The 23,092-nt window shown below is 40.0% G+C and overlaps 1 protein-coding gene across 1 annotated transcript in view; it reads right to left on the bottom strand.

Annotated features, from left to right (window-relative positions):
• The window catches only part of BMPR1A (bone morphogenetic protein receptor type 1A), a 77,702-nt gene that overhangs the window by 22,376 nt on the left and 32,234 nt on the right, over positions 1–23,092 (bottom strand). Inside the window, exons 2-3 of the mRNA XM_050336643.1 lie at positions 18,249–18,370; positions 863–1,069 (exon numbers count right to left, since the gene is read on the bottom strand). Coding sequence (XP_050192600.1) covers positions 863–929 — 67 coding nt within the window. The 5' untranslated portion in view covers positions 930–1,069; positions 18,249–18,370. The remainder of the gene's footprint in view (positions 1–862; positions 1,070–18,248; positions 18,371–23,092) is intronic.

The raw sequence follows: 23,092 nt of genomic DNA on the forward strand, positions 1-23,092 counted from the left end.
CAGGCAGAGCACTGCTGCTCAAGTGCCAGCCACAGAATACAGCATCACCAACAGCTCAGATACCATTCTGCCACTTCTCCAAACTACAAGCAATTACAGAATCAGATCTGCCACACAGAGCTGCTAATCAGGAGTAAGGAAATAAACGTAAAATGGAGTTTCCCCACAAACTAGTTATAATCTTTATACTTAAGCTTCAGCTCCTGATAGGGCATGAGACAGTAACACTGGTCTGTTCCCAATATTATTTTTTAATTCAATGCAATTTGACAAAGGAGTTAAAGTTCTAATAACCAGATTTCCAAAGTTTTTAATAAGTGGTGGCTGGAAAGACAACAGGAGTACAAATGAGTGTCTTCACTAACTGAAAAGCAGGCTATCTGTGAACATCCCACAGCCTCACCTTGGCCCATCAAGTAGGCACAACAAGCTAATTTAGACTGGTTACACCACACTATCTCTTGGCTGCTGGGAGCACCAGAAGGCACGGGGAACTGCACACTGCAATCTCTTCAGTGAGTTAAGTTCAGAGAGATCAAGTATGCACACATATAGGGAACTGAAATTCAGGAAGTCAAACCTTCAATTCTGCTGGCCATATAACTTGCTCCACAGTGTACTATGTATTTCTGTATTGACTCTATTTAAGCATTTCTAAAATAGACCTAATCTGTACTACAATACATGACCCAGTAGAATGTCCTTCTTTTTAGGGAAGTGTCCATGTGGCATATCAGGCAGGTAAGTCACCTGCCTGCAAAAGAAAACTCCAAATGAAAAAAATCCCACTTCAGACACCAGAAGACACACAACTCTGCTATGAATCAAAACCACAAACTTATTTCACCCAGCACATATTTACCTTGAACATGGAGAATGATAAGCAGATAGGCTCCAAGCAATTGCTCATGAACTCTCAACCGAGTCATTGTTCACTTTTAATCCTTCCTGTGCAAGGCGACTGGCCCTTCTGCTTGACAAATGTTAAGCCTGGTCTGTCCGGTGAGCCCAATCCCAGCGTTGGTGCCTGACTGCAAAGATGCTTTCCTAACTTTTCCACCTTCGTTTCCTGAAAGATGCAACAAAACAAAGTGTTCAGAAACTCTTATATATTTCGGAAGAAAGAAAAAAACACTCAAGATTCTTCATCAAACTGATCATAACCCTGTGGTTGGGGAAAAAAAAAGTGCATGTTTATTATTTATTAAGAAAACACTAGCCATGTTTACTATCCAACTGAATAGCAGGGTTTTTCTGAAACCTACACTTCTGGTAACAACCCACAGAGATGTTTTACCATTCCTATAAAAAATATTAGGTATGTTAATGCAGTAGTCACAGTTGTATAATTTTAGGCTTCCATACAGCTTTTACAGGTAATATTCAACAGATTAACACAGACTGAATAAAAAACTATTTTCTTTACAGACATGAAAACTGATTTTCATTATTTTTCTTAGAAGTGAAACTCAGTGGTGACTATCTACAGTACCACAATGGAAAAAAAGCAATACCATGTTAGGCCACCAGTTGAAAAATGCTTATAGAGAAACTTTATTAAAAACACACCCAGCCTCTCTGCTGGAAGAAAACTAAATTTGTATTAAATTTAACCATTGGTTTAGTTACCTAATATGCTTTATGTTACCTTTATCTCCTAGAATAGTACATCTTTAACAACAACAACAAAAAGACAACATTAACTTAAATTCAAAATTGTGACATCCTTCTAGATATCCCCAAGTTGTGTGCAAATTAATCCCTCCTGAAAACTTATGCTACTAGAGGCACATGCCATTTGCTCCACAAATAAAATACAACTCTCCTCATGCAGTGGGTGAACACACAGCTAAGACAGCCAAACTGAAGTTACTTTTTCAGACTGCAAGAGTTGTAGTCACATTCTGCTTAAAGAACTTTTTCAGTGACGATTCACCAGGGAAGCGTAATTGGGCCTCAAAGGACTAAAAAGCAGCTCGAACACCTAAACAGTTAATGACAACAAAAGCACTGCTGACAGCGATGAACAGAGGGCTGATTTTGCCTTTCCTCGGCCTCTTGTTTCGGCGGGGCTGACCCCCTGACCCCTGTCAGCCTGGCGCTGCTTATGAATGCCAAAACTGGCGTTCGCCCGCGGATGGGCCGCAATTACTGTTGGTGGCCGCTTCCAGCATCAATAACTCAATCTGTCTGTCGGCGAGACCCAAGAACTTTTCATTTTAATTAGTCTTCGGAGGCATTTAACATGGGGGCAAATTAGCGGCCGAGCCGGGAGGTGTCCGTCACTTCCAATTTCGGCGGGCACGGCGGCCGGCCCGACCCCTGGCCTACTTTTCACACGTCTCTGACTTCTCCCCAGCTCAGGGACAAAGAGCCTCCATGCCAGAGGGAGCCAGGGACGAGCGCCCAGCCCAGGCTGTGCTCCCCGAGCTCCACGGCAGCCCCGGTTTTTGCCAGGATTGCTGCCAGGTACGGTGAGACAGACTCAGAACCACGCGCTTTGCAGGCATCCGGAGCACCAGTAACTTCAACGGGACCTTCCCGGCCAGGCAGACCTAAGAGCAAGACCTAAGACAGCAGAAATATTCACTCTTTAGTCCTCCCCATACACAAGAAATGGGACCAACTCTGACAGCTGATAAGGAATGTCCTTCTAGCTATAAAACATCAGACATCCCTCCAACTTTGTTATGACTTTTGTTCAGTGACACAAGCTAAGGTAGTTTACAAAAATGCCGTTAAAGCCTATGCAAGAAACAATGCTTTCCACTCGAACCAGTATTTTGTACCTGAGTCTTCCTTCCATCAATATTTCACTTTTCCCATATACATATGTATCAAAATGTAAATATGTATAAAAACTTATATAAAACCATATAATAAAATGAAACAGAGAAGAAATTCTGTTATAATTCCCCATTTTAAACCCACTCTAATTTGAGAATGTCTACCAGCATTTAAAAGAATACCTCAAGAAAGCAAGGAAAAACTCCTACGCACATATGGCACCATCACTTGTATGATCTTTCTGTTGGTGCCACATAGTCAGTGCCAAGTTCCCGCTTAGCCAGGAAGGCCCCATGGCTGGTTGCAAGGCTTGGGCAGACAAACACTGCTGAACCCTGCTGCACCAATGGCAACACCTCACTGTAGAGCAGGTGAGCTTAAGACACCAAGGAAAAGCTAGAGATTTACAGTAGCATGTGCCAGAACTACGTGAACTGCAGTGTGGACACATATCCTATTCTACTGCACATCCCTTGAACTCTTCCTTTTCTTCCTGTAAGCTTCTGAGCTAAACAAGCTAAGACAGTTTTCTAATGGTCTATGTTGGTCTTTTGCAGAAACAAAGCTGAAGACATTTTGTTCTAAAGATCACCTGGTGCTCCAATCCAGCTACGCAGTTTAACAGCTTAAAAAACTTTCAAAACTCAGACTAGTGTTTTAGTGCTTCTAACAAATGCCACACCCCACAAGGACATAGTTATGCCCTTCATATGAGAAAATCTTTCACTAAAACCAAAACAAATCACACAATCCATCTTTAATGGACTCCCATTAAAGAGGAAGACTAGCAGCACTGCTAAGGCACACTACTGAAAGTGAGCAACAGCTGGAGTTTCTCCAAAACCTATCTAACAGTGTGAAATGACACAATTAAATAACCACTTCAGATGTGTTAAAGCACCAATTAACACCTGGAATGCTACTCTGCCAACAGAATCATGCTGAAGAAATTCAAACCCATAAATCATTCAGTTGATTTTGAAGTTCCCAATCTCTCCTTTCTTTCTACTATAGCCATGAAGAAGTGTTCAACTATGACCCATTAAAAAGTAACTTACTCATCAATTGTAACACCCCATTGTCAGCAGTGTACTTTATTATCCTTCCTAATAAGAGTTTATCGAAGAAAATGCTTTTGTTATTAAAACTGTGTGTTTTTTCTGAAGTGGAACTTGGCAGTGAATTCACGGCACTATCACGGCAGTCTAGTCCTATGCCCTGTATGATTTCAAATATATGAAGCTGGAAGTGTGGAAGACCTGCCATATGGTCCAAAATGATTCCAAGTTCAGTGGTAACTGTTCTTTAGATGTGGCTATGTAATATTTTTAACAGCATGATCCCCAAACCAAATGAGCTGTGCTGCTCCAAATTCCAATAAAGAATGATACTGCTGAATGCAACAACAAAGGCAGTATTGTAAAAGGGGAATAGATGAAAAAATGTCAATCTTGGACTGTACAGTAATTGGAACATATAATCCATTTCAACAGACAAGATATTTCAAAACATTTGCAGCAGTACATATAATACCAAGTTAATGTATTTGCCAAAACAAAACTAAAAACATATTAAATGTTTCTCCTATGAGTAATTGGGGCAAGAAGTGACTCAGGTAGATGTAAGCACATTACCTCAATCACAAGTAGAGTTTTGAACAGAACTCTGAGTTGGAACGGAATGCCAGAGATAAACTGGACTGTCAGTCTAAGCCAGTGCACAACTTTCCTGTTAGATAATAAAAAACCTGATACAGTGCCACAAAGAAAATTACTGCTTTGGATGAAGGAAAGAGGGATTGTAAGAACAGTAAAGAATTCACTACAGGGCAGACAAGTATTTTCAAGAACAGAGATTAGTGGTCTAGTTCAAATGACATTCAAGGGCCTTGATTCTTGATTCAGCTTGACTGAAGAATATTCATCCTTTTCATTAATGAACGAGGCACAAAAAGTAAAATTTCAATAAACTTTGCTGACAAACACAGATTGTCAGTTCAGCTGAGTGTTGCTTTTATTCAAGAAGATTGGGATCACATGAAGAACCAAAGTAACAGAAATGGAATGAAATACAACAGCATAAAATTGGGAAAGCAATACATATTGGGAACTCTAAAGAATTTCCACTTCACATAGACTAGAAGCTCGTGCACAGGAGCCAGCTATGTCCAAGGACTCAAGGACACTAACTGATTACAGAACATCAGACACATCCATGTGATGTTCCTGGGAGAAAGACACAAATACTACTCTAGTATTTCCTAGGGAAATTTCCCAGGGGAAACAGTAAGGCATGAATAGCACAGAGACAATATGATTGATAAATTCAACATACGCCTAGGAGGATTGATCCTTACTATCTCAGGAACAGGAAAGAAAGACCTCTGGAGACGTATTGGGTTTACATGTCCAGGTTTTGGTAGCAGGGGGGCTACAGGGGTGGCCTCTGTGAGAAGTTGCTGGAAGCTTCCTTCCCCCATGTCCAGCCAATACCAGATGGGTCCAGGGTGGAGCCGCCACTGGCCAAGGCCAAGCCCATCAGGAATGACTCTGGGATAACACACTTAAGAAAGAGAAAAAAATTGTTGCGCAGATAAAAATCGCAGCCAGAGAAGAGAGGAGTGAGAACACGCGAACAACTCTGCAGACACCACGGTCAGAAGGAGGGGCAGGAGGTGCTGCAGGTGCTGTAGCTGAGGATCCCCTGCAGCCCACAGTGCAGCCCATGGTGAGGCAGCTGTGCCCCTGCAGCCCATGGAGGCCCATCACGGTGAAGACACCCCTGCAGCCCCATGGAGGACCCACAGTGGAGCAGGTGGATGCCCGAAGGAGGCAGTGACCCCATGGGAGGCCCCTGCTGGAGCAGGGTCCTGGTAGGGACCTGCTGACATGTGGGGAGAGGAACCCATGCTGAACTGACTGTAATCCCCATTCCCGTCTCCCTGCACTGCTGGGGCGGGAGGAGGCAGAACTCGGGAAGGAAGGTGGGGTGGGGGGGAAAGTGTTTTTAAGATTTATTTTACTTCTCATTCCCCTGCTCTGATTCTGTTAGCAATAAATTTAATTAATATCCCCACTTTGAGTCTGTTTTGCCTGTAATCAGTGAGTGATCTCTCCTGGTCCTTATCTCAACTCACGAACCCTTTGCTATATTTTCTCCCCTCAGTCCAGCTGCAGAGGGCAGAGGGGAGTGAGTGAGAGAATGGCTTTAGTCAGTACCTGGCATCCAGCCAGGGTCAACCCACTACAGGAGACAAAAAGAAAAGAAAATAATATGATAGCTAAAGTTAGTGGGAAAATGATTACACTTTGAAAATACGGCAAGAATTATCACAAGGAAAGACAGACAACTATTTAACCTGAAGAAAATTACTTGTTCAACAACAACTAGGTATGGATTGGATTAGCCATTAAAATTTATTTAGATCAGAAATTAGAAGACAATTTCTAACCAATGGTTAGAAGGTTCTAGGGCACATTTCCAAACTAAATAGAGTCCAAAAAATTAATTAGTCTTTAGCTTACAAAGGTCACCATCTCATGTAACTGCAGGTAACAGGCTGGGAGCAGACTCAGATCTGGGAGAGCTCTTACAACTTCATTTTGTTACTCTTAATACAGAAAGAACTTAGTTACCTTTAGTTTATCCCAAGTCAAACAGTGAAATTTAACCAAGTCCATAGCAAGAAGAAAGCTTCATATTCTGTACCGTGTCATTCTGTCAAATACTTGTACAAACCTACTTTTTAAATGTGTTTCAATAATTATATTGCAGGGCATGCCTACACAAATTGTAGAAAACTGTCATACTGAAACACTCAAACTACCTACACTTAAGTGCTGTCAAATACATTAAATTAAAAACAACAGGGTAAATCCACCACCAAAATCTGTCAAGAAATCCTACAGCTGATGGAGAAGTCTGCTGGCTATTGCAATCTAGTTGGCTAAGTGGCCATCAAAAAAGCCAACTTCAAATAAGGCCCTGTTTGTTTAGGCACTAATCTGTTCAAGCTCACAGAAATAATTCCATTCAACTACGGATTGTATTAGAATTACTTAAAACTATTTTCAATTGCATACATTTAAAGCCAAGAGATTGTGTAAATTGTATCAACATTTTTTCTCCCTCTACAAGCTGCAATGAAGTCTGAAACGTTAAACAAAGCACATTAGTGTATTACATACTTCTCAAAAGTCTGAAATAAAAGACTGTATCTTAGTTCTCTTTGTAGGACATTTATAACCATGTGTTTAGAACACATGTATTGCAACATATTTGCTCATTTAAAAAAACACTAGTCCTTAACAACTGTTTTCTGCAGCAAGACAGTTGACAGTGTTACAAAAAGACTTTTTCTGGCCAGTGGGAAAAGTCACCAAAATCCACCTTGGATAGTCACACAGAAGTCTTCTGAAACAAAGACTTTACATTGCTTGCAAATATCAAATGTGTGTGTATATTACAGCAGAATTTAGAACCCAAAGTACCGAATTATGATATATCTGTTTCATAAACAAAGTTGTTAACCATGAAGAAATTAAAGCCGAGCTGCTTTTTACCATGCCCAGCACAATTAGGTAATTGGGGACGCCACTCACTGGACTCCTGAATGCCCATGTTACTGTTACTCTGGAATTCCAATTAACTAACTGCTCCAAAGTTTCTGCCATTAAATTAACTGTAATGAAATTCAGCAACATTGTTTTCCCAGTGCCATGCCATCAGGTATTCAGACATATCCTTGTGTGTTACAAACATGACACATCCTCTTATTTGAGAATATTCAAAGAAGATTTCGCTACACAATTTTTATTCATCTTGACCCATTTCCCCTTTTTCATCACTTCGCTGATTAGCTGTCCGAGAGCTTCTGCCCTTTAGACAACTGGAAAATGGACACCTATGCTCTTTCTATCACAAATGACATCAACTCCTGCTATTCTATCCAGAAGCTATCATGCTTAAATGTTTTTATTATCTCTTTATAATTTTTGTTATTTCCTTACTGTCATACTAGTTAATGGAACAAGGTGAAAAGTCTTCACATGTAATGCATTCCATCTCTAAATTTAACAAATATAAACAGGGAATCATAACTGAAACCTTTTAAATTTCATTTGCAAAAACATTCTTACAGAGTGCCTTTTACTCACCAAACATAAGCAACAGGAGGATAACTCACCAAAACTTTCAGAAATGTTCCATGTTACTACTAAAAATATTATGGTCATACTATAGTGCCTACAAAACTTATCACACGTTTTGGCTCTGAGTTACAATAATCTTATACAAACAATATACCTAGGCTGAGGAAAGGGAAAAGCTGGGCCTCAATCCTGAGTATACATTTGCTCACTTCTTTAGATGTGAACAATGGACCCTAAAATCAGTGCCAGTGCCTTCAAAAGTAAAAGTGCTCTAATAGAAAGGGTTTCCAAAGTGCAACATCCCTTTCAGCACTATAAAGACGATTAATGAATGTTTTCACAACCTTACAGTAATTTTTCCATAATTTAAGGACAGTTTTTCATTAATCTTTGTCAAAAAAAATCCCCAGACCAAAGAATTGACAGGGTGTTTATTATACTTAGATCCCATGATCCTGGCTTATTTTTGTTACACCTACAACCTCTGCCCAATCTAGAAGCAGAAATTCGCAACTACTTTTTGTCTCCAAAGCAAAAGGTGATTATGCAAATTCAGGAACTCATGAAGACTTCTCCAGAAACTGGGTTTTTGTTTGGTGGCTGAGGAGCACATTTTTTCATTTCATGGTGCCTAAGGAAAACAGCCTGTCTTTTTGTCACTGGCTTTAATCAATAACAAAGCATGGCAGACAAACCCATGGTTGTTCGGCTATGTCCCTGACACTGGTTTCCCCTACAAGAGAAGGAGGGAGGAACAGAAAGCCGTCCTGAGGCCAGCCTGCAGCTCCAGCTCTCACACGCTTCCCAATCCCAGAACTCTGCCCGCAGGAGGGTAGTGCAGGCTAATTCCCGAGCAGAGGGGCACGCTGCTAAAATCCACACCTCTCACGCAGAACACTCAGGAAAAAAAAGTGGTTACTATTTAAAAAGACACATCACCTGAATTTCAATTTCGGTACAAAGAAGAAAACGGCAGCGGCGGAGCCGAGACAGACTCAATACGGGGGGATCTGGGGTTTGCTTTTTTTAACATGAGGAAAAAAAATAACAAAAAAAAAGAAAAAAAAGAAAAGAGAGAGAGAAAGACGGCAAACTACTTGTCTCGCTGTTGCCCCTGCCCCCCAGCCCCGGCTCTGTCGGCAGAGAGCTCTCCCCGCCGCTGGCGGGCCGCCAGCCGCGCTGAGGGAGCGGGCGGCGCTGCCCCCGCGGCCCCTCCCGGCAGCCCAAGGCGCCCGGCCTGACATGCTTTTCAAGGCGTGCTAGACTGCAGCGCAGACTTTCTGGCTCCACTTCCATTGTTTGCACGGCTGCTTTGCTCCTTATCCAGAGCGCGGATTAGCATAAGAATACTGTCTTCCCCCTCTGCAAGCCAGCTCCCCCTCTAGAAGACCTCCACCCCTTTAAGAATAAACATACTGTTGGGGTTTTTTTTCTTTTTCTTTTTTTTTTTTTTTCGGATTTTCTCTTTAAATCCTCTTTTCCTATTCAAGGCTTGTAGAAACCGATAAAATAAATAGAACGCTAAACAAGCAAGGCTGACAAGGCTTAGAAATACCCTATTGCATAGATTAGTAATTACCAAGGTCAAAAGAGTCAACCTGATAATGCTATTCACGGAGCTCTCACTCCTCACACTCACGTTGTGGGCCTGAAAGTTACTAAAGGAAACACTTTCCCAACAGAGCTGATAATAAATAAGTTTAGGAAGGAGTAACAGAAAGGAAACCTCAAATCCCTTCTTTTTTTTTTTTTTTCCTTATTTACACATGGAAGACAGAGATTCAATTTATTAAGAACTGACAGGAAACATTCCTTACGAAGACAATCCTCAGCCAAAAACACAAACCAACCCCTCCAAACTAAGTGGCGATGCCTTACACAGGGGCATCACTGCTGCCTCCTTCCAGATCTGCAAACCCTTTCCCTCTGGTATCTGACAAAGGGACTGTGGTGTCCCTTTTAGAGCAAGTGACATGTGATCTAGTAGTAAAAAAGGCCAACAGAAGAGCATTTCACAAGAACCAAACTGTTTGCCCTCACAACGCTTAAAACTGTCAACACGGACATATTTTTTTCATTCTGCTACCCAGAAGATAACTGCTGTTCAAATTAATTCATACATCACTTCGAACAAGATAAAAACACACTTGCAAATACTGCTTCATAAGCAAGCCACATAACTTTTAAATCACCAAATTCAGCACTCCCCATTGCAATAAGCGAGTGACAAGCTTTGTTTTAACAGTATTTGCTCGATACAAACAGCAGAGACAAGAATGGCAAGTTCACCATCACGATGATTTGCTAATACAAAACGCTGCTTGGCAAGGTAAGCCTTAATCCTCATTTTCCTCACCTGCCTGCCATGCCCACAGAAGCAATGTACTCTGCTGAGAGGAGAAACTCCCTGTCCAGCTGTTCCCATAAACACAGAGATTCTCAAAAGAGTGATCTCCATCAGTCTTCCAAGGAGGCATTTTAATAGCTGGACAGGATAAATAAATGAAATAGCAGATGTTTCTCCTTCACACTCCCCTAAAACACTGATGTGGCAGGTGAAAATGATTTTTTTAAAGTGTTCATACTGCAGAAACAAAATTTTAGATAAAGGTGAATTGTAAATTAACATTTAAGTTTGTTCTTCATATTTGTTACATTGCCCTTATAACGTAAAATTTCAGCCTCTTTTCTTTCACATTTTAATGAATGGTGGCTCTTCTGTCACCTGTGAGCCTTGACACTCATCCTAGAAACTCATGTTGGGCTGTTTTTATGAGATTACAAGCTTCAGGCACAACACACGAGGAGGTTACCACCTTCACAGCAAGAGCAAAAGAAGTGAGCAAGTACTGTCAGTGGCAAGTCCAGAACAGCCTAAACTAGAATCAGTGGCAGTTTAAATTAATATGCTGGGCTCTGAACAGCTGTGGCTGATGAGCTGCCACTTGCTGATACTGCCACAGAGGCACTGACCTCCAGGAAAAGAGCAAGGTGGACAGCTGGGGGTATTAACCTCACAGGCTGTCTCACTAGGAACTCCCAGGGCTCACAAGGAGAAGCCTCATACATACAAGCAGGTTAACAAAGCTTCAAGGCCCAGTAAAACAAGAAAAGAAAGGGGGGGGGGAGGGGAAGGAAAAAAAAATAACCCAATTCCATTTGAGAGCAAATAGCCTGTAATTACATTAATTATCTTACATAGAACCTGAAAAGTATTCAGATATTTTCAGTATCTGAGTGACAAATGCTTATGTGTAAAGCATGACATGCTCCCATACAGAGTTATCTCACAGATACTGCAGGTATTAAATTAGATTGCCATATTAAGAAAGTGCTTCCACAATACAAATACAAAATTAATTCTATGCTGCGTTCAGTCTCTGTATCTGCAATATTTAATTTTCAATATGAAATATGTAAGAAAGTATTACTGCTCTGGGAAATATTTCCAGGACTCAAGACGTACGTGTCTGAGCACTGTCTTACCCTGTTAGTATTCCACAGGTTTTGCTGAGATGAGAACCAATTTTAATGCAAACCCAAGTTAAACTCTCAGTGCACTGTAGATCTGCTGGCTGAAATAACTACAGAGACAACATGGCATGCACATGCACACAAACTACTCCTCAAGTTTAAACAATGTACTTTCATCAAATATAGCTTCAAAGACATTTCTAAATCCAAGCACAGTGATCTGTCAGTAAGTAGACAAGAGTTCAAAGGTAATATTTACCTCAACAGTTATAGTCCCCTATTTCCCTGCACCCAAGTGCTAAAGGAATACTCTTAATTTCTTTTCACACACAATTTAAAAGCAAACATGAGCTTTCTGGTCAATGAGATTAAAATATTTAGATTTCAACAGTTTTATTGGGACGTTATTTGTATTCAAGCAATTATACCACTTCTCTGAGTGCAAAAAGACTATTTTAAACAGACTAAAACGTTTTTCAACACCTGTTGCAGAGTAGAGCGAATGACAGCAGAACTTCAGCATGCAGGGTAGCAGCTTGGTTTTGTTTGGTTTGGTTTTAGATTATATGAACTTCACATTCAGCTAAAAAAAATCCTCTTTTTTTCCCCATTCAAATCTTTGCTTTTCTCTCCATATTGTAAGAACTGAAGAAACTAAGAAAGGACAAAGATTATATGATATATCCCTTCTCATATGAATTTCACTTTGTTTCCTAATTTTCTTTTTGATCCTTATGGTGTATGTCTTAAAACTGCCCAGACACACTACTATAGGAATGACATGAACACTATTTTTACGGCAAATATTTCTCCCATTCCCCATTGTCCTCAAACTTGAAGGTATCTCCTCTGATGTTTAAAGAGTTCCTTGAGCTAAAAATCTTAAAATCTGTTTCCTAAGTCACCTCTTTGTTAACTTGGACAATTCAATTATTCCTCAGTCATTCAAGATCACTTTTTTACAACTGTCTCATTCTGCCTTTTTTTATGTTACTTCTGTCAAGGCTGTTATTCCACCTAAGAGTAATTCATTCCTTCCACATCTCCACTATCAAAACATTCTTTCTTTCAGGATTCTTTAGCTTACATTAATCACCTCCAATAGGATGGAATTAAGGCTGATCCAAATTAAATCTGTGAAGGAAAAATTGAGGTTACAGGAAAACCACAGATTCCATAACGGGAAGGAATTTTTCTTGCTAGTTGAGGAGAATACAGAATGATTTTTGGCAGAGAGAAAGGGGGACAAAAAAAATGTGTCATTATTGAACCTTCTCTACTGAATGGTGTATAGTATCTTTTAATACCAATCCTTTATCACATCCTGAGTATTCATTCTTCGGGGGGTTTGAGATTTTTCACACAGTTGACTTAAGAACTGTACTGGAACGAAGCCAGCAGATGAAATACTGCAGTAATATATTGGGTTTGGGTGGTCAGGTTTTGGTAGCGGGTGGTGTGGGGGGGTTCTGTGAGAAGCTGCCAGAAGCTCCCCCCATGTCCTGTACTGCCAGTGCCAGCTGGTTCCAAGATGGACCTACCGCTGGCCAAGGCTGGGCCAATCAGGAATGACAGCAACACCTCTGTGGTAACAGATTTAAGAAAGAAAAAAAAGTTATTGTGCAGATGTAACTGCAGGCAGGGAAGAGAGGAGAGAGGATCTGCAAGAAGAACAACCATAGAGACACCAAGGTTGGTGGAGAAGGAGGGGCAGGAGGTGCTCCAGGCACCAGAGCTGAGGTTCCTCTGCAGCCCATGGTGCAGCCCATGGTGGGGCAGCTGTGCCCCTGCAGCCCATGGAAGTCCACAGGGATGCAGAGATCCACCTGCAGCCCATGGAGGAGCCCACACCAGGGCACGTGAAAGCCTTTTCATACTGGATTCTGAACCCACCCAACTGACAAACAACAGCAAGAGTAGCCACAGTTGCTGGTTCAAGACTTGCAAAAGATCTTTTGTTCCCGGTCAGAGGACTGGTGACAATATGCTCTCTTTCCATCAGACTGTATGCCCACAAAAGGGTTCACCTATTTCTCAGGCTCTGGCTGAGTAGCAGGCAGGGAAGGGGGAAAGGTACCATCTACTGGTGTAGAGAGACAATGAAGAAACGCCAGAACTGTTGATGCTATTTTTAAAGACCAACGAAACAAACTTCCCTCCCCCCCTCAATTAAAAAAGTCTTCTTAATTCATAGATTGGCAATATCACCAAACAACAAATTTACTGAGGGGAGGGGAAACTGAGTAGATTGCAGGTGTAGATATTTTGAGTTCTAGAACAATTCAAAGTGCACAGAATTCCAAGACACCTGTATAAATACCCCTCTTCTCATATACTGCCATCTCAAAGACCTCCTCCACACAGGCAGACCCCTTGATAATTTTACTTTCATTCCATTGAAAGCCTAGGACTGGACTGTTTCTGTAAAATGTTTCATATGCTTTACCTGACAATTGAAACAAATAATTATTTTTAAACACCAGCAGCTTCAAGAAACATGTTTGAATGAGAACAGGAATTTCAGATCTTAGAACAACAAAAAGTGTTTGAAGCATGGTCAGGTGTAGCCATTTGAGAACCCTTCTGCAGATCTTCACAGTGGAAATTCTCCTAACAATGGGACTACTGACCCTCTAGCATCACTCTAACGGATTCAAATTTTCTGTACCTAACTGCAAACATGTAAAATCTGAGCACAAGATGCCCTGTCTGTATCAAAACATTGACAGAAAAACCTCCTCACTACTCTAAGCAAGCCACAGCTTCTAGGAAATTCAGATTAAAAATCATGACTATGAGACTTCTGTTTTCTTCAAAAGTTATGTATATATAACACAGGAAAAAGCATAATTTTTTTCCTATGCAACTTGTGTATTTGATCATCCACATCCATATTATTTTTTTTAACAGATGTTAAACAACACCTTGTTCTTCAGTTTTATTAGTAAATATAACTCAAGCCTTACTATTTTTTGGCATATAGCTGCCTCACCTGTCTTTTTTGTTTCTTTTTCAAGCCATTTCACTGTGAAATCAGCATCTGCTTACTAATTTTCTAAGCAACTTCTGCTTAGTTCTAACTATAACCAGCAAACTTACTACCAGCCTAAGACATGGTGCACACACCTGAGACTTCGTGCACTTGCACACAGCAGCTGAACCAGTGCTTTACATCTGTTCTTCCCTACACACATAAACCACACCATTTTAATATTTGGATTATGTTATAGAAATAACTATTATCACATCATGTCAGTGACAAAGCAGATGGAAGAAAAAAACCTCCTTTTTTTTTATGTTAACCTGTGCTGTTAAAAGTTATCTTTCATTCTGTGTATTAACAGATTTCTCTTTTTCTCCAAAAGTGGCAAAATATTTAAATTAACTGTCATATGACTAACCAGTTAATTAAAATTTACTTCCCAATTCTTTTCATTATAGGTACCTGAGCAAAGTGACAGAACTTAGTATTTCAGTTATAACAGATTCAAATTATTACTCAAGATCCTGCAATTCCTGCACTGTGCTGTAAACCCCAAACATACACATTTTAAGGACATGGTAAAAGTATTCCTTCTTTACCCAGACTTGGCTATGGTGCACAGTTAATTCTTTCCAAGGACAGTACATATCCGGTTTAGAAATGAGAAAATTAGCAGGTTTCTATTATTTCTAATGCTCTTATAAACATTAAGGATATTATAAAAAGGACCCTTTACCTAAATCAATCTTAGATTTTGGCAAGTTCACAAGCAGCTGTTTGTTATTTTAAAATACATTTTAGCTGGACCTCTAGATTGATTTTAATGAAATTTTGTATTAACTACAACACTTTACAAACACTTCACCTTACATTTCATGAAACTTCATCTAACACCACAACCTTGGAACCTCTGGAGAAGGGTTCTCTTGACTTTTAAACCTAGCTCAGAGGAACCTACTCCATAACTGACTACTTAAAACTGTTTCAAAACAGAACCATTAGAAAGGAAGCTTTACCTGCTTAGTTTTACATCAAGGAGAAAAAAAAGGGGGGGGGGGGAAGAAGAGGGAAAAAAAGGAAAGAAAACAAAAATAATCCATGTATTAATGTATAGTAGAAAAACACATTTTACCATTCTAATGTAAACAATAAATTAGAAAGAATAAGTAAAAAAGGAAATCTTGCATGTTTCTAATTACACATTCATGTTACAAAAATCTGGCTGCAAAATACATTCCTATTAATACAAACATCTTCAGACTGTACTGTGAATGCATTCCCTGTATACTTTTCTTACCATAAGATCTTAAATTAGTTCTCTGTCCTACCCCATAAAATTCCCATCCTCAGATAGGGAAATAAGATACAAAATTTAACCTCCTCTTACTACACAGGAACTTTTCTTGATTTCTTTGAAATTTGTTGCCCATTACACTTTCAACAGGAGCTCCTGAGCCAAATGGAGCCAACACAAAAATGAAGGGATTCTCAGACAGCTTAATCTGACCTTCCTGAGCCTGACCAGTCTTGGCCTAGCAGTAGGGAAGGTTTGTGCAGTCTGAGATCAAGATGGTCACACTACTGGAACAAGCTGGGATAAGTCAGGGTAAATGGATGTAAGGAAAGTCTGTTAGGAGGACACCAAAGTGCCAGCAAAATGTGTGACAGCACACTGCAGAACAGAGCAGCTCCAGAGTGGAACCACTGGCACTTCCTGTTTTGATCAAATGATTCACAACATGACACGGACTTCTGGTTACTCCACTCCTGGAAAATGCTTCGAGCCCACTGACCTGCATTTCCCATTTGTGGTCTGAGTCTGAAGTGGCTCAGCCTGTTTGTTATGGAATTAACTCCTAGTAAAGAGTTTGCCACCAAGGAAATTCAATAGCAGCTAACTCAACCTTACACAATAACTGTTTCCTAACTGAACAGAGAAGATCTTAGGCAGTCCTGATGATTAATAAGAAAATCACTGCAGGAACACCATTTTGTCACTGGCACCCTTCATCCTGAAACACCTGGCACATGTTCCTGGCTGCTGAATGAACAAGCTCCATCACACGAGAAAAGATGGTTCTACCACCGCTGGTTGGGGAGGAGACAAAGATGACAACTCTATGGACACCAGAAGCTGAAATGTAGGAAGTTACTCCTAAACCATCAACTAATGTTATTGGTTCAGCAGTTGTACATTAGAGGTCTTTAATCTCTTCTAATTCACACCTTGCCCCAGGCAAGTCAAACTAAGGGAGTATTTTACATTTTAATGGGTGGTGGTGGGAAGTCATCCAAGTCCCGTTTTCAACATCCCAAAGAAAACAAGGAATCACACGACCAAGATCTTTATATTAAATACAGCGACAACACTACACAGGACACCAGTTCCAGAAGGGAATTAAGCACACACAGCCCTCCTGATCAGGCGTAATAGACTAGTCTGAATTTCTCCAGTTGCACTGCACTAGAATTGCTGGCACAAACTCACAGGTGCACCTGAAAACAGACCTATTTACACTACTAATTAAGATGTAAGAACATCTTACACTGTCTCAAAAAAATAGAGTAGAATTAGCAGAAGTACAGTAAAGGGCTGTATTCCAGAGATTCCATATTGAAGAAAGATAAAACATCTTGAAAACTATCAAGAGAGACAGATGATACCCTTCATCAAGCCTTTACATGGATGAGACAAGCAAAGAGATTTAATCCTTATTTCCCTCTGTAAACCAACTAGGAGCTAACAAATAAATTATCAAGCTGCAGTTTTAGATGCAAACAAGACACCTTTCATATATAACAAATGTTTAAAACTAAATCACTCACTTTCACTGGTTTTTGAGGGTGTCCAAAGTCATAAATGGGCTTAAAGATATACCTGAAAGCAGGTCAGGCTATGAAATACCATACTGCTGATCTCTCACTCAGGAAGCACATAAAGTGTCTGATCAACACCTGACATGATGTGCTCTCTTCACATCTGGTATTTATAGCATTTTCCTCTTTTGGCCTTGATGATGTTATTTTTTTGTCTTTTGTCTTTGCCCCCTTGCTATTGAAATTCAAGTACAAAAGGTATGAAAACAAGAGGCAGTACATAGAAGCAGAAATGATTAGCAAGAGGACTGGCTTTTATTTGGTTCTGATAAGCTCCTTCTTTTTGCCATTTGTGTGTTTGTTGACTTACAAGCCCATAATCCCTAGTAAAAAGAAAACAAACTACGTCAAGATAGGGAGATTCCATGGTGGGAGTGGTGCTGCCACTTTATTTTTTTGCCAGATCAGCTATTTACATACAGGGGAAAGCATAAAACAACCCTTGTCCCTCATCTGTTGCTAATACTACTACTCTTTAAAAGGACAGTGGACCAGAAGGCAAAAAAAGCAACTTGTGAAGGTGGTTGGGTGTGTGTGTTTTGTGTTTCCCTTTTTAAAATTGCGTCCAGAGTTTCCAACCCAACTGCATACGCTCATGCCCTGCCCCTTGACACTGTAAAGCTTCTGCCCAGTCATATCAGGAAAATAATAAACTAAAATAAATTAATAATCAACTAAACTTTTAGTAACATTGATGACCAGACAGATTGCACCAAACAAAATTTGTCTGTAATTTTTTTCCAATGTGTCTTTGTGCAACAGATGTCTCTGCAGTTGATGCTGATTTGTCTTCATCCATGACTGAAACGTGGACAGAGGTCAGATCAAACAGCTGTTTCAATATGATATTAAAGACTGTCACTAGCATACAAAAACATGGCTTAGAAGTTTTTTATTAGAAAGATATGGTGGCTGCTTATCATGTGCTTTTTATCCCTGAAATACTTGAAATAAAATTTTGCATGTGTTAACCTTACCTCAGAATTAGGAAACCGAATGAAACTGTATTGTACTTCAAGCTTCCTCCAGACTGTTTTCATCTGTACTTCCACTTCATTAGTTCAAAGGTGATATTATGGAAATGCATATTTCTATTGATCTGCAAAACACAAAGAGAATTGGATTAGAGAGATATCTGAAGAAATTGTGTTGACAGTTTATGATGTGAGCTGCACACTGCAGATACTCCTATCTGGAATTACAGAAACCTTCTGCTATTATGAGCTGCTCCCAGCTAGACAAAAACTTCTTAAGGCTCATGCATTTCCAAAAGCTGCACAGTTGCACTATATTTGTAAAATACTGACATGAAAAACAGTTTTAAAATAATTTTATTTATATTATATAATTAATCACTCAACTATTTAAAAAACTCTAACAAAAACATTTCTATCCTTTAGATTAAATACACATTTGTGTTAGATGAATGGTGCTGTCAGGGAGGAAGGGTGCTAAAAATCTCTGTATAGAGTTTTCCTATGAAAATAAGCCTTTCTAGTCTCTCCTAATAACTCTTGGATTCATGTGGTCTACACCAGCCAGACCTGCAAGCCTCCAGATATCAAGTTTCCAGGTTTTATTTTCTCTTTTAAAAAGTCAGCTCCTAGAGGAAGGACATATTGTTGGTGACACCAACAGAAAAAACAAACAATGCACAAGTCAATCTTTATTAAACACTAGAGAGTCTGCAGGACTGCAGCTTCACACACAAATCCAGTGGTGTCACCCCATTAGTTCCACTACACGAGACACTGCAATATACTGAGAAGTGATCAACAGGTTTACTGTAGTTGCACACAGGCACAATTACTCCTGGGAAGAAAAAAGCAAGCCAAGGATTTGGACAAAAGTGGCAATAGGGTGGGTTTGATTTTTCATTTGTGCTTTTGAACTGGTGCACATCCAAGCATCAGAGGAAAGCACGGCACAGGCTCTTACCCAGCACTCTCAACAGCTGAGAGCCTTGCCTGCCTCCTGGCAAATCCCAGCGCTTTCAGATGCACTGTGGAAAGCTGAGAGGGGCTTATCAGCTTTGCTGGTTTGATTCCACGATGAGCAGATGCCACCTACTGCCAACTATTCCCACTTTTTATCACTGTCACAATTTTTAAATGTTTCCATCATCCAAAGCTTTCAAGAGGATCCTACAAGAAATTTATCGTTTAGAAGTCCCAGTCTTATGACTGTGATCTTAACCTTGAAGATAACACACAGGCTTCAACACCACTCATCTGGCTATACTATTAAAAACACACACAATCAATCTTACAGTGTTCAGATGTAATGACTTAGTTTTGAATATCAAGGCCAACAGTATGGGTACAGATGGACAAATCATGTGCCTGCATGATTCCAGCAGAGGGAGAGTTTCAGCATCCACTCTCCTCCTCTTTTCCTTTCTAAGCAGCATAAAGACCTTTACCGTTTCAAGAAGGTCAGAATGCTTCTGTCTCCATGTCCATTTATAAGCAGTTCCTCACACACTGAGGTTTAATAGTCGTGGTAATAAATAATAAATTTGTGCTCAATGGTAACCCGAACCCATCCTGAATATCAGATAGCACCAATTCTTAAAGACAACTGTCTCCTCTGAGCAGACAGGCTGACACTTGACTTATTTCTTCCACGGTAAAACTGAAAAAACATTATGGCCATGAAACAGTGTTTGTGGAAATTGTCTTCCCTTTTTTAAACTAAGTAAAGAATCTGCAAAATATATCCATCTCTCGCCTCTCTCTAAGCAAGGAATCTTCTGTTCAACTCCAGAACAATAACAGACAGAAAAAACGTTGGTGTGCTTTCTGTTTTCACCCCTCCAATCTCCCCGTATCCAGTATCTGATTTATACAAAGTCCACTCTGTATTATTAAAAAGGCCGCTTTACAAAGCAGAGACATTTCTGAACACTGCTGCTCAGGTTTGGTTTGTTTTAGAACCATGTCCTCCTAACAGTTTTCCAAACTCTCAAACTGATGAAGTAACTGTTCTCAACTCTGTGAGCATTCCCTGCCTTTCCTGATCCCAATCCCATGTATCAGATATACAAGCTCTCTTACCAAACAAAACTATTTTGGTGAACTTCCTGATCTGCACGACTCCAGGTATGTCTACATTAGCATTTAATTCAAATCAGGACTGCACTTCTCAAGTCCATCTCCCAAACAACCCTACTTTCCTTGCTTTGCTTTACATTGCAAAGCAGCCATCAAGTACAGGAACCAGATTTCTGTTGAATAAAATCAGATCACAGGATGAGCTTCAGGTGTACCTTGTACACGCTCCAACCACCAACAGGAATTCAGCCACAGAATCAGACCGGGACCAGCCTGAAATCAAACTCTCCCCACCTGTAGGGCACAGATGCCAGGTTCACAGCACCTGACAGATCTGATCCTATTACACCTCACTGCTTGGTAATGCGGACACAGCCTCTTTTATGACTTACAGAATTTTTGTGTCAGTTCCAAACTCATCTCTCCCATTTTTAAAAGAGGAACTATAAACCCTCTGTGAGAAATGGGACAAGAGTTAATGACAATTATTAAATTATGTGAGAGACCTCACTGTGTTACTATTTATTCCACTTCATCAGCATGAAATGCTACTTGAGAACATACTTAATTCTATAAAAATCAATTTACTTAAATATTTATTTTTATATGGTTATCCAAACTGCTTAATTATTAATGTGTAAGTTTTTCAAAATGTTTCGTGCCATTCTCGATGGCATTTTCGACACAAGTACCATTAAGAATAAAATAAAACAACTGAATAAATTTTTTCACAACTCTAATTTTTCAGAACTTTATACACTACAACAACCATAAGAGGCACAAATTCAAAAGTAAAGCCTCGCAATGCTTGTCACCAGTAACATATTATATCCATAAATTTATCTACAAATTCTTTTCAGTGCTAAGATTAAATCTGAGATCCTTACATACTATTAACTGAAAGATACCAGAATTCAATCTGGGAAAAGAATAATCTGAATTGTACGAATACAGTAGCGACCTAGCTAACTCAGAAAAATGTAGATTTTCTGCCACTGGCAGGTCCCACGGAACTGTCAGAATATCTAAATTGGGCTCATTTAAACCTCATTCAGGAGGGAGGGGGTTGGAGGGGTAGAGGTGGTCACCCTGCTAGCACAGAGTGCAGGAACCAGCAGCTCTAAGTAGGACAGACAGACAGCAGGGACTCACAGTGGCAAAGCTCCAGTCAGACTGATTCACTTTGAAGAGCAAACTCTTCTCAGGCTGTGGATTCCTTTTTTCTTGTCTTACCATTTATCTCTAGTTACTACTTCCCTTCTCAGTAGTTCCAGTTCCTTCAGTTCCAGGGCCACATTCAACTCATTCCTTCACCTGTCTCTTCTTCTGATGCCAAAAACTTCTCAGACACCTGACTTTGCCTGCACTCTGTTCCTCTGATTCATTCCCACGTTGCCCCAACTGCCTCACCACTTTTCAGCTGAAGTACTTTATTCATCTTAAATTAGCTCTTTCTCACAAAGGACTGTGCTACCTGTTAAATACAGTATGTATTTAAGGAAAGTAAGCTTGGAAAGTAACTTTAATTAAAGTAACGTAACAGTTAAAGTAATTCAATTGCAATTAAGTACCTGATCATACAAGGACTCATCTGTACAGATCACAGGTTAAATACTTGACCATTCACTCCAGCTTCCAGTTACTTCTTTCCTGCTCCTTCACTTCCTCCAGCCATCAGCGTGTCACTTCTGCAGGGTGGCTGTTCAGCTAATCATACCTTTACTTCAATTTATGAAACAGAACTTGTTTTAAAGGTTCTGTAAATTCAGATCATGGCACAGACATGGCCTAGAGACAAAGAGTTAAATAAAATACCCACAAAAAACCCAGGGGCAATAACCTTCAGCATCTGAGATTTGGGGTGGGAGCAAAGGGGAGAATGAGAAAAGCATGTGGTGCTCACAACATGTCTCTGTGTGCAGTGTCAGAGTTCGAGGCAGCTGAGGGCTCTCTTAACCAGAGATGGGAGAGGTTTCAGAGGCAGAGTTAATCCTTTTCAGGTAAACTATAGTCCTGAACAATAGGCTTTTTGTTAGCAATCTGTGCACAGTGAAAATACACTGCAGACCCACGTGGCAGACTGGAAGATGCTTCGGTTAACAGCCTCAAGAATGCCACCAGAAAACTTAGCCAGAGTTGCTGTAACCCAGAGAGTTTGAAAAACTGTGAGTATATTGCTTTTACAGGACTATTACAGTTGTGAATGTGAATTTTGTGAAGGGCAAGCAGCCATATCAAATTTCCAAATCCTACTTCAAAGTTCATGTCCACAGATAGGAATTCATTAAGGAAACCCTTTTCAACAAATTTACATGTGGAAAAAAACCCCACAGCACACTGGGAAAAGCAAACATCATACCACCTGTGGCAAATCTGGGGCTTGGAAGGTTTGTCTGCGGAACAGAAGGCATATGAGCAAGAACATCTCATTGAACAAATCCAAAGAGACTGATATATGAAATAAAATGAACTGGTGAACAAGCACATCACTTTCCAGCCTCTGGACACCAAGTTTTCCAGGTAGCAAGAGGGGAAATAAGAGCCTGAGATATGGTTCAGGCACATTTATCCAATCTTTGAGGCAACTAATTGTTCAAAATCACTTAAGTAAAAACACACCTAGATGAAAGCTAACTTTTAAAATTACTTTTATGCCTGCATTCCCTTGAGTTTTAATAAACAATCATTAAGTTATTCTAGCAAGGTAGTAAAAATGCAAAGAATTATGTATCATTCAAGCACTGCATATCATATAATTTTTCACATTG

Source organism: Myiozetetes cayanensis, unplaced genomic scaffold, assembly GCF_022539395.1.
Source record: "Myiozetetes cayanensis isolate MyiCay16 unplaced genomic scaffold, myiCay2020 scf10, whole genome shotgun sequence".
NCBI classification, from domain to species: Eukaryota; Metazoa; Chordata; class Aves; order Passeriformes; family Tyrannidae; genus Myiozetetes; species Myiozetetes cayanensis.